Below are 12,889 nucleotides of genomic sequence, written 5' to 3'. Positions count from 1 at the left end.
GGAGATCTTTGCCAGTATTGAGGATAGAGAGATATGACTTATTTTGTTTCCAGTATATTTCTAGACAAAATCCATTTTTCATAATGTTCGCCTAGCTTCTAAAGCCTGAAACTCATAGGGTAGAATATTATGCTCAAAATGAGTTTTATTTAGAAGAAAAGTTAGCAGGTTTTACATCTTATAAAAGTTAATGAGGAACTACTATTCCGTATTTCTTTTTACCATTTCATAAATATATAAATTTAGCTCACTGAGAAGTTTGGTGTGAAATCACTAGAAATTTAGGATCTCTTTTCTCTTTTCAACAAGATAAATGAGTAGTGATTGAATGTGGAGTATGTTCTGTTGGTGTTCTTTCTACCAGGTAGACTGTACCATCTTAGGTTACAGTCTGAGTGCCTTTGAGGGATTAAACACTTCTTTGCTTTTGTCACAGGGGATATAAATGCTCATTAGAGGTACCAGATAGTCCTCGGACAGCCATCAACAGTCAATCTGTAGTGTAGAAAAGTGAGAACAGGTCAATTGCAACTCTACAGATGTTCTTTTTCTTCCTCCAGAATCTTCCCCAGGTGTGACAGAGGTGACCATCATAGAAAAGGCACCTGCTGAACGTCATATGATTTCTTCATGGGAACAAGTAAGTGTTGTCATGTGGCATCCTAATCTCCCAACAAAGAGAAGTCAACTAAACATGCCCCTGAGAAGAAAGATTAGGACAGGAAACCTATTCTTGTCAGCTACAGTTGCCTTCTATTATGGAATGGCCACTTTCCCTGCATGAAATGTCTCCCCTGAGCCCTGGTAAACCTTTGATGTCAATGGATATTTGAAGCTGTTCACAACAAAACTAAAAATCCAGCAAGAATAGGAAAGGAGACATATTACTAAGTATCATGCCAGGCAGAACATGGTTAACATTATAAATAACTACTAACCAGATCCACAGCTAGTGCTTTCCAATTTTCCTCTGATCTTTCATTTATTCAATAAAACTTTAAAGCTCCAAAAACGTTCCAGGTATGGTGCTTGCTATTGAGCCCTGGGGATTCAGTGTTAATTTTTTTAAAGGCATTGTTCTTCCTCTTGATTGTACTAAGATACAGTGTAAATTGTTAATAAGCTTAATTACAAACTAGACTGAGTACTGTGAAGTAGAGATGAAGGGAGAATTGTTCAGACCCTGACCTAGTCTAGAGGTTGAGAAAAGGTTTTCCAAAGAAGCTATGAGAAGTTGTTAACCTGACAGATGGGATCTGGGAAAGAAGGGGCTTTTGATATGTTCCAGGGCTTTGAGATGGAAAGGATTACATAAAACATAAAAATAGAGCACAGGAGAGCAAGATCACAAGGACCAGGCATGCAAGGCTTCATGGATTAGGATTTTGTTCCATATCTTGAGAGCAAAGGGTAGCCAGTGAAATGTTTAAAGTAGGAAACTGAGAAGGTCAGTTTTCTGCTTTGGAAAGATCAGGATAGCTGTAGAGTAGCAAATAGATCTGACTGGGGCTGGTGGCTAATAACCCTGTCATTTAGTAAGTATCTGCTAATGTGTATGGTCTAAGTTATTTCCTATTAAATGAATTATAACCCTACAAAGTGAGCATGGTATCTTCATTTTATAGATGAAGAAACTGAGGCTCAAAGAGGTTAAAGAAGTTGTTCTGGGTCTCACAATTACCAAGAGACAGAGCCAGAATTTGAGTGCAGAATTACCTGCCTCTGAACACATACCCTCTCTGCATGCATGGCTGCCTCTCTAACAGAGACAACACTGGGTGTCTTGTCCTCAGCAGCCAGGCAGCCCCTGGCAAAGTATGTAGTCCTCCAGTATGACTCCTCTCCCTGGGTTGAGACAGCAGCAGCTTTTCTGGAAGCTTAGTAACTGGTAGTTGAGATTTTCCTCCGGGACTTCAGCTCAGCAGTACCTCAACTTTTCTCAGGGATTTCTCAGTCCCCTACCTCCATTTCAGCTCACAACTGATAATAGAAAAAGGAAATTTCAGACAGTGCCTGTTTAAATCTTTTTTTTAAATTTTAATTGACAAATAATTGTATGTATTTATGGGGTTTGATGTGATATTTCAGTATTTGTATACATTGTAGCATTATCCAATTGGGCTAATTAGAATATCCCTTGCCTCAGATATTTTTAGCATGTCTTTGTGGTGAGAATATTTAAAATAATTTCTTAGCTATTTTGAAATATACAGTAAGTACATTATTAACTGTAGTCCCACTGCTGTATAGTGGAACATCAGAACTTGTTCATTCTAATCCACTGGCCAATATCACCTCTTTCCCCCTTCTGCCCTCCCGCAACCTCTGGGAACCACCATCCTACTCTACTTCTAAGTTTGCCTCTTTTAGATTCCACTGTAAGTGAGGTCACACCATGTTTGTTTCTCTGCACCTGGCTTTTTTCACTTTATTACTAAAATGTTCATACTGTTCAAAGCAATTTGCAGATTTGGTATAATCTCTATAAAAATTCCCATGTCATTCTTTGCCAAAAAAAAAAAAAATCAATCCTAAAACTCATATGAAACCACAAAAGACCCCAGATAACCAAAGCAAACTTGACTAAAATGAACAAAACTAGAGATATCACACTGTGGGATTTCAAAATATGTCACAGAGTTTGAGTAATCAAAACAACATGGTACTAGCATACAAACAGATATAGGAGCAAATGTTGAACCAGCTGATCCTGTCAGACCTGTGTGAGAAGGTGAGAGAACAAAGTGGAGCAACTTTAAGGCTGTGACATATTATGCCACTTATTTAATGAAGCAGTTTCTGAGTCGTATTCTTTGTTTCTTATATATTCCCCAGAACTCTTTAAGAAGACTAACCATTTGTCCCAGCTTTACCTGTTATAACATAGTTTATTCATTTGGAGCATACCTTCCATAGCAGTTCCCATGGCTAGCATCTGTAATGGATCTTTATTGGAATATGGTCCGCCTCCTGGACAGTGTGCCATTATTGGGTTCCTGTTCAGCTTGGGCTGACACCTAGAGAATGTGGAATGGAGAATATGGAGAAGTGGATGAATAGCCATCTGAGGTCTGAAAGGAAAAAGATTTTTAAACTAACCGAGATAGTTAATCCTCAGACATACTCAGTGGGAGGATTTCTGTGGAAGTGCTTAGAGGAGCTGGCCTTTTGAAAGCCTGTGGGTTGCTTGAAAGTTGACAATCAAATGTACAAGGTAGAATTTAGAGTGTGTACCTTGGTTTTAAGATGCTGTTTTTATGTCATGATAAAACATTGGTCACAATAAAAAGATTGGAAAACAAAAACACAAAAAAAGGATTAAAAAAATGAAGAGTTCTCTAGGATCTTACTACCTAGACATACCAGTCAGCATATTTTTGGTTTTGTGTGTGGGTAGAGGTACACAACACAAAGTGGTCCATGGAGTTCTTGAAATGTATGTCAAATGTATTAGGTATGTGCATGTTTCTGGGCAGAGAATTCAGATTCTCAAAAGCATACAAAGGTTTTTAAATAAATTTTTCAATCAGAATGGGGCAATATACTACATACTATTTTGCTACTTACTTTTATCTATTAAGAAATAAAGAACAGAAGTTTTGAGCTGGTTGGGAGCTCCTTCTTTCCTCACCCAAAGGGTGACTGAAGAGTCTGGTTCCATAGGAAAAAGCTTGGTAGAGCCACCCCTGACTTGTGCCTGCTTCCAGAAATGCCTGTGCCAGAGAACACTGCATCTACTTCTCTAGGGAACTGATCCTACAGACCTCTGTGCTTGGAGACATTCCAACTAGGGAACAGCTGCCATGTGGTATACTCAGTGTTCACAACTGCATACATAGCCAGAAAAGGCCCTCATTGAAGAGGTTCCCCACCACTACCCCTACCCCTTTGGGCAACTATAGCCCTCTTGGAAGCTCACTGAAATAGGACAGAGCAGTAAGGTTATAGAGGCACTGTGGCGTGAGGAAAACAGCTTGGAGTAGAAGTCTAATGCCAGCTCTGGACCCTTGGCTAAATACTGTAGCTTCTCTGGGTAACTTCATCATTTGTAGAATAAATGATTTGAAACCAGTGTTTCTGAAGGACTCATCCAGCTATAATCTAATATTTTGTGATTTTGTACAGATCCAGGAAGAAAGATTGAAAACTAAAACCTAAAAGATCAAATACCTAAGGTTAGCAAAAAGTAAACAACCTCTTCCCATTTTAACATATTTCACCCTCTTTGTTCTTTGAAAAGCAGTTTCCATCTGCCTGACTTTATGCAATTGTATGACTCACATTCATTGTGCCTGCTACCTGCCTTGTGTAATGTTGGTATTTAGTAAGACCCAACGTCTTTGCTGAGCTTTTCATCTTTCAGGCACAATGAAAGCATGTGCCTCTTAATACTCACAGCATGCTGGTGCCAGGAGAATCCTATTATTGTTATTATTAAGCATTTCAGTGACATTGCATAGTTGCCAAGTGTTTTACGATTCTTGATTGATTACGTTCCCAATCCCCAGATAAAAATTCAGTGTACTGATGGTAAAACTATGACTCACAGAGACCAAATGATTTGGTAGAATATCCCTTTTCTTTTCAGCCTCACTGTCTCTACAGTCTACAGAGTGCAAGTGCATCCCTGTACCAGTTAACCATCCTTTCTTTCTCCTTCCCCCACATCCTTTCCAAACTTTAGTAACCAGTGTTCTATTCTCTGCATTTTTGAGATGAACTTTTTAGTTTCCATATGTAGTGAGAACATAGAGTACTTGTCTTTATGTGCCTGACTTATTCACTTAATATAATATCCCCCATTTTCATCCATCTTGCCACAAATGACAGAATTTCTTCTTTGTGGCTGAATAATATTCCACTGTGTATAAATACCACATATTCTCTAACCATTTCTCTGTTGATAGACACTTGATTCTTGTGAGTAGTACTACAATAAACATGTAAGTGCAGATGTCTCTTCAGCATACTGATTGCAATTCCTTTGGATATATACCTAGTAGTTGTTTTGCCAGATCATATGGTAGTTCTGTTTTTAGTTTTTTTTGAAGAACCTCCCCACAGTCTCCATAATGGCTATACTAATGTACACTCCCACCAGTAGTATGTAAGAATTCCCCTTTCTCTGCATCCTCATCAGCATTTTGTTATATCTTTGAATTCCGCATATATTCTGGAATTAATCTCTTTTTCAATGAATAGTTTGAAAATATATCCATTCTGTAGATTGTCCCTGCCCTTTGTTGTTTCCTTTGCTGCTATGAAAATTTTTAGTTTGATAAAATCCCATTTGTCAGTTTTTGTGATTTGTCCTAGCATGTTGGTTGGATATGCTGCATTGACTTTCATTCCAGGTGGGTGCCTTAGTGTCGTATCCATGTAGCTTCTTAAGCAGTAATCAAAGTTAGCCATGTGTATAGGTGTCTCTGTGGCATTGGGGATTGCACTGCCAGGTGGGATACAACTCTCTAAGGTTGGATGGGTTCGCTGGAAGGTCTGGGTGCAGTGCACCTGGCTGCAGGTACAGACACCTGCCTGTTTCTGCAGGTCATGTGGAGGCAAAACCACCCCAGTGAGCCCAGGTAGGTGTAGCACAGCATGTCCAGTAGTGGGGCAAAGTGCTGGTTTGTGTCTGAGGACTGCATGGGGACTGGGGCATACCAGTGGACCCAGATCAAGCACCTCTTGATATCAAAGGAGCTGCTCAGGTGACTTTGCAGGGCCTTGGGAGGTCAGCCTGTTCCAATGGCCTTCCAGCTGTTTTCCAGGACCAAGGGGAGTGGGCAGGGTCTCTGGTTCCCACTACCTCAAAAGGCCAAGCTTCTGATAGCAGCAGTTTGTTCATCTGCTTCTTGAGACTGCAGAAGGATGGGTAGGGCTTCCCATCAGCTTCCTGGGGGTGCCTCAGTGAGCCAAGCCAGTCAGGGAATACTGCTCAGATGCTTCCCTCTGCCCTACTCCAGCTTCTAGGTGGGCATGGCCACCTGTCTGCTTCCCAAAGACTCTGTAGACTGAGCCACTCAAGGTGGGCTGCCCAGCTACTTTCTGGGACTAAGGGTGAGGGGTAGGGCTGCCTAGCTGGCTCAAAGGTCAGCCAGGCTGCTGGGGGCATCTGCCTGGCTGCTCCATAAGGTGTAAAGGTCTCAAAATGTTGCTGTGCAGCAAAAGCCTAGGGTGGGGTTCTTTCTCTAGGGTAGTGGACTTGTTTGATAATCTGGCAGCTTCCCAAACTGGGCTTTGATCCTCTAAGAGCTTCAGGCTTCTCTAGAAGCAAATGCCTCAGATGGCCAAGGCATTAGTGAAGATTGCCAGAACCTCCTACTTATTACCCTTCCCCTGTCAAGCAAAGTCCCTCTTAATTTAGAGTTGATCTAGAGAGGGGATGGTAGATGTGTGCCCAAAGGCCATTATGTATGATTGTGCTCTGTAAAGTCTCTGCTGTATCTCCACTGTACTCTAGCACTCTGTCTCAAACACCCAGTGAAGTGTTTGAGATACTTCCTTTGTTGTGGAGAAAAGCATGTCAGGCACCTCTAGTGAGCCGTCTTAATTACCCATAAATCTTCTTCCTTGGATTCTAAAGCACCACCCTCTTCTGATTCTTCTCCTACCTCTCTGACTCTTCTTTCATAGTTTGGTGTTTTTTTTTTGTTGTTGTTGTTGTTTTGTTTTTGCCCTTCACAGCTGCAGAACATTTGTCTGTTATACATTTGTCTCTATATAAATTTGGAATGTTTGGCTCCAGGAAATATAACATTGAACTAACAATAGTTTAAAGAAAAAGGAATTAAAAGGAATTAAGATCTGCAAGTAGTAAGTCCTGATGTAGACAGTTGGAATTGTCAGCCCTGACAATGTTAAGCCATTATCTCTGGAATTCTTTTGTCCTTTTCCTTTATGGTGGCCAGATGACTGCCAAGAGTCCCACCTGTCATCTCCAAGCTCAAGGCAGGAAGAAGAGGTAAGGGGTGTCTTCAGCCACATCCATCACCTTTTTTTTTTGTTTTTTTTAATATTTATTTAGTTGTTGATGGACCTTTATTTATTTATTTATGTGTGGTGCTGAGAATCAAACCCAGTGCCTCACACATGTGAGGCAAGCAGTCTGCCACTGAGCCACAACCACAGTCCCAACATCCATTACCTTTTAACAGGAGAATGAGTTTTCCTGAAAACTTCTTTGGACTTGTGATTACATTTTAATGTCCAGCACTAACTACAGAGAAGGTCTTTAAAGTAAGTATTTAACAAGACACATACCATCTCAAACAAAATGAGGGTTTTGTCAAGGAGGAAGAGAAAGGTAGATTTGCATCAGCAAACCATGTGTCTGATACAGCCTCTTCTATATCTTGCCTCTTTCCTGATTCTAATGCCCAGCACAGTGTTTACTCTATAGCAGACACTTAAAAAATATTGGATGAATGAATGAATCTGATAAAACCCCAAAGTCAGAGGGTAGAACTGTCCTAAGGCTACCTGCTTTTCTACAGTCCTTAATTTCAGCCCCGAGACTACTTCACCCAGGAGCTTTAAAGCAAGGAGGCTGCAGATGTGAAGCTTTCTCCCACAACCCAACCACTCCCACCACTTGTAAAACATGATCCTGATGATTAGTTAATATAATAATATATAATGAGGACAATACTGTGCTGAAGACTATCATGGTATACCCGGATATGGCAAAATGTATGCTACATCACGTATTTTACAGGGAGACTGATGGTTGTGTGGGGAAAGGATTGGGAGCAAAGTATACTACCTCTCTTCTGGGTCTTAAGCAGTTCAACTGTGGTCCTAAACTCTTACACCTTATTCAACAAAATAATAGTTTCTAGTGAACCCTCCACCTTTTCTTAGAAGGAACTTTGAGAACATTTGAGAATCTGGAGTCATGCCATCTCTCCACAGCCCAGGTTTTCCTTCCAAATGGTGAACTGTCCTGTCCAAGAAGAGTTTGATTAGATGCACTTATGCTCAGTGCTTCATGTCTCCAGTAATATTTCAGTGCTTCTCCTTGGTGGGTTTCATGGGCAACCCTTCATCTGACTGTAGTTGCAGACTACTCAGCAAGGACAAGCCCTACAGAAATACAAATTTCCATCCTCTGATCCCTTTGCTGACCTGATCCTGCATTTGCTGCCCTGCTCCCTTCCCAGATGATGTGACCTCTAAAAAAGGAGGGAACTGTGGAGTGCAGGATTGTCCACAAGTAAAGAAGGTGAGCAGGAGGCAATGGATAGCACTTTGTTTGAGAGTCAGGCAGCTCTCATCAGAGTTTTCTGGGAATCTAGTTGATAGCTCCCCAAACTGATGAAGTAGTAACAGTTTATGGTTTATTCTTTACAGTAACTTAAGAAACTTTTGTAGTTAGTCTCCTTGGGAAGAGGGAAAAAATGTTGGAAATTAGGAGCTATGTGACAGAATCATCATTAGACTAGAGATAGCAGTACCATGTTGGAGCAGTTAACTGTCATTCCAGATTCTGGTCAGCAAGGTTATCCTTCCTTCTTCACTTTCTCGCCAGATCCTCCCTCCAGTCTGGAGATGCCCCTCTTCCATTCACCTTTCTTCTTCCTTCCCTCTCTCAAAACCTCCCCACCCCCACCCCACCCCCCAAAAAGTCTGAGCACAAATCTTCCTGGAGAGAAGCCCTCTGAAGTGGGCAAATTACTTTCTGAGCAACAACAAACTCTTTCCAGATTCACCAGAAGAGAAATTAATATGGCAGTAATTTGAATTGCTGGCCAGGGCAGAGAAACTACCAGAAGCAGCAGTACCCTGAAAATCCCACTCAGAAAAGCTAAACATGGTAGGAAAGGACAGAAGCACTGTAGGACCACAGGTGTGTGGAGCAGAAAGATACACGTGGGGAAACAGCACATGGGCCAGGGCCCACAGTCCTTACATCAGAAGGACAGTGTAGATTTAATGGTTCACTTGACAACTTATATGTTTATATTAGTATTTTAAGTATTTGTTACTGACTTTTCCTATTTTATGAATTTTGAATTTTTTTTTTCAAATTCTGGTTTGCTAAAATTCCATTCTTGGGTGAAAGAAATGCTGTAACAAATGTATAAATAAATACTACTATTGAAATTCTACAGCCTAACTTGGAAGATGAACAATGCCAAGTAGTCTACCAGTCCTTCTCTTCTGGAATCCCATGGAATTCCCATTAAGAATAGCTGGTGGTCAGGAGTAGTGATGCAGGTCCATAATCCCAGCAACTCAGGAGGCTGAAGCAGGAGTTTCACAAGTTTGAGGCCAGCCTGGGCAAAGTAGTCAGACCTTATTTCAAAATAAAAAGTAAAAAGGGCTAGAGATGTAGCTCAGTTTAAAAATATCCCTAGTTTCAATCCCCAGTACCACCACCAAAAAACAAAAACAAGAACAAAAAAAGACTGATAGACAGCTTTTTTCTTGTCTCTACCACTAGATGGCACTGAAGATCAAAATCTTCAAGTGGATGCTGATCTGGGGCATAGGAGCAAAAATCTTGTCAGAATAGTGTTAACTCTAGGCTTCCTTTGCAAGGATCCCAGGAGTGGGAGAAAGGCATTCTGTATGTATGCTTGTTCGCTCAGTGAATGGAGAATGTAGCCATATAGGAGGCACTAAGAGCAAGTCCCAAACTCCATGTAACTTACTACGTAGGAAATAAAGTAGCCTAAGGAATCTGAGAATCCCCTCACTTTCATATCTCTAAGATTGGGAATTGGATGGTAATGAGGAAAAATTTTTAAAAACTGGTTCTTAAAGGAAATTTAACACTGGATTCATTAATTAAAATCACCTGCAAACTTAAAGCTGTCCTCACGTCTATAATTCTTGAAGATGCTATAGATAAAATCATAATTTCTTAGTCTTCTCTCTTCCTGAGGTGAGCTTATATCCCTCACCTCCAGTGGCTTGTAGATTCAGTCTTAGAGTTTTAATTCTTAAGCCTAGATTCACATGGTTTAAAGTGACATATTCAAGGCTGCTCAAGGTACATGACCAAATTGGGAATTGAACTCAGATTTTCCTGCTATGTAATACTTCCCCACCCATTGGATGCCTAGAATTGACTCACAGTATGACCTGAAGCAAACTTGACATACACTGGTCAGTATCACATCTTAGAAGGATCCAGTAAAATAAAAGTTTGGACAGAGTTACAAAAGAGTTCTCTTTTAAGATGTTCTTATTTGTCCAATAATTTGTTTCAGAAGATAATACGTGAGCATGGATCTGAAATTCCTAATAATGATTGCTTTGCTCCAACGTTGTCAGACTTTCCCTAGGGCCTCCTCTCTCTCTCATCACGTTCCCTTATCTCCTCAGCTTATTCCCTTTGAGCTCCTTTTCCAGCTGACTGTCAGGGCATACTGTGGCAGAACAGATACCTAATCCGCTTTATCTAGTGAAGTAAAAAAGAAGCAGGGGTTGATGACTCCACTTGCAGACCCCATACTATTAGACAGGTGTCTAATAGTTTTATAGGTAATTATCAGTCTTCCTGTTTCAGAGATCTGAATATGGTGAATCATGCCCCCAGTGCTTTGAAACATAGGCCTGCACCCTCTTTCCTAGCCCCAACCTTATGCTTGGTTGCTTTGTGATTCTAGAAAAATAACTGTATGATGCCCGAGGATCTGAGGAACTTTTACCTGATGACCAATGGCTTCCATATGACATGGAGTGTGAAGCTGGATGGTAAGTCACCCTCCTTGCTGTTAGGGAACAACATCCCTGGTGGAGAGGTTGGGTGGGACAGCTCTGGGTCCTCAGAACTTTTGAGTCTTTGAATCTAGACAGTTTCTATGGGTGTTGAAGTACCACATTCAGAAACTGATTTTTCTCCCAATGCTAACAGATATCTAGTGCTTCACATACTTTACCCTGTTCCAGTGGCTGTCTGGTACTGACTGGGAGCTTAATTTAGAGTCTTCCTCTAAATAGTCTTGGGATAGAGTGGAGGAAAATGTTAATTGCAGAGAGAACTGGAACTGAAAGCCTCTGATTCCTTTACTTCAGAGCAGACTTCTGATAGTAACCTGAAGTGAAACCCCATGGTTCCTGGGAGCAGCTGTCCATCTCTTTTAGACTCCTTCCTTAATTCTTACCATTGTGAAGACTTCAGGGCTCTAACCCTCAAACCAGAACCTTTCCTTCTCTTCCTGTAGCACCTCAGCCTCAGTCACCAACTGCCTCAGTTAGCAGGCTGTCATCTTGCCTTAAATGTGTCTAGACTAACACATTTGCATCGTGTGTGTGGGGACTCACAACTTTGTACATGTCAGAGCTTGCAGCTGCTATGTAGACATGAAAGGCACTGTACATTTAGGTAAAGGAGTTCTTTAAAAAATTCATAAGCTAGGAGATCTTGTTAGAGTCCATCCTGTTCCTGACACAAACTTGCCAGCCCTCACCCCTATTGGCCTTTATTGCCTTCTGCTCCTGCAACATCCCCATCCCTGCATCTACTTAGATCTTAGGAAGTACCCTAAACCTCCCCACTGCTGTCCCTAAAGAGGAGTGACTTCTGCTGCATGGCAAGTCCACAGACCTGTCTTGTCTTCTTCCCTGCTTCCACCTCCTGCCCACACATCTGAGTTAGCTTTTTTGGTGATTCCCAAAACCTTTACAACTGTCTCCCATAGCTGATCAGAGGTACTTTTAATAGCTTACTAATGAATATTTAAATTTAGTTTTAACTTAGAATCATTTCTTCTAATGGCCTAGAAGTCATCTGTCACCAGCATTAGTACTTTCTCTTGTAGCATGGCCATGGCCTTTGGAATCTGGAACAATAGACAGGGGACAGAGACTAGATTGACTGACAGACTCTCCCTGCCTACATCATGAGGACAGGCTAGCTTGCTCTCAAGTCTGCCTCACAGAAGAAATATTACATGAATACTTCATAAACAAGTCTCTGGTCATAGTGCAACATTGTCTGTAACTTGATCTCAGTCCTGGTCTTTTTGTCACCATTATTATACCCATTCTTTACTAAATAGTTTACAATACTGACAGAAAAGACAGTAGAGTCAGCTTCCAACATGTACTCTAGTGGTCTTTTCTTATCAGACAGTCCATTGTGGGGGTCCTCTCTGCCACATCCCGTGTGGATGAGAAAAGGGTTAACTGCCAAAGGATGATGTTGGCAGTTCTTCTATCTATTACCTCCAAAATTTATCTACTCAATAACATACAAGTGTCAGTAAAAACAAGAAGGGGTATGATGGGTCTGGCCATACCAACTCTGACCTCTAATAACAATTACCTGGAGTAGCCCAACTCTTTTTTATTTATAGACAGACAGGTAAAGGAGGCAAGACCAGGAGGAGCTTCTTATGTGATAGATAAGATAGGGTGGAGTTAGGGGAGCCATTCTCTCAGGGCAACTAGACAGGGAACCATCTGCTTCTGCTAGATAAGAATGGCTTGCCACAGTCCATGGTCTGTACCAGCTGTTTTATTGCTTTCAGTCATTCCAGTTTTTTCAAAAGTCAAATTTCTACGTCTGTGTGCCACCCTGTGTCAAGGATTCTTTCTATACAACAGATAAGGAAAACATGCAGTCTTCCTCTTCCTTGCTTACACCCTAATCACAGAAGACAAGAACCAAGTGAGAGGGGCTGCCATGTTCTCTCCATTGAGTAAGAGAAAATAAGGTATTTTCCATCATGAAAACTTATAATAAGAGAAAAGTTCCAGTATACAATCAAAGCTGTTACTCCTTTGAAAAGTATAATTGTTTATACAGAATATTAGTTAAACAAGAGAGACAGAGAGTGGAAATATCCTTAAGTCATTTACTCTTCAAATGAGGTTCCTAAGTCCAGATTTTTTATCTCTTCTTGAGTATCCCTCTCTAAACTTTTTCTTCAGCTGCACC

General features: G+C 41.0%; 1 protein-coding gene across 3 annotated transcripts in view; it reads left to right on the top strand.

Annotated features, from left to right (window-relative positions):
• Tpgs2 (tubulin polyglutamylase complex subunit 2) overlaps positions 1–12,889 on the top strand; it is a 44,191-nt gene that overhangs the window by 7,565 nt on the left and 23,737 nt on the right. For all 3 annotated transcript variants that reach the window (XM_047526447.1, XM_047526446.1, XM_047526448.1), the window contains exons 2-3: positions 561–640; positions 10,614–10,701. In XM_047526447.1, coding sequence (XP_047382403.1) covers positions 561–640; positions 10,614–10,701 — 168 coding nt within the window. The remainder of the gene's footprint in view (positions 1–560; positions 641–10,613; positions 10,702–12,889) is intronic.

The sequence above is a fragment of the Sciurus carolinensis genome, chromosome 15, assembly GCF_902686445.1.
Source record: "Sciurus carolinensis chromosome 15, mSciCar1.2, whole genome shotgun sequence".
Classification (NCBI taxonomy): domain Eukaryota; kingdom Metazoa; phylum Chordata; class Mammalia; order Rodentia; family Sciuridae; genus Sciurus; species Sciurus carolinensis.
The sequence above is the reverse complement of the archived record's forward strand: the minus strand, read 5'-3'. Positions and strand labels throughout refer to the sequence as shown.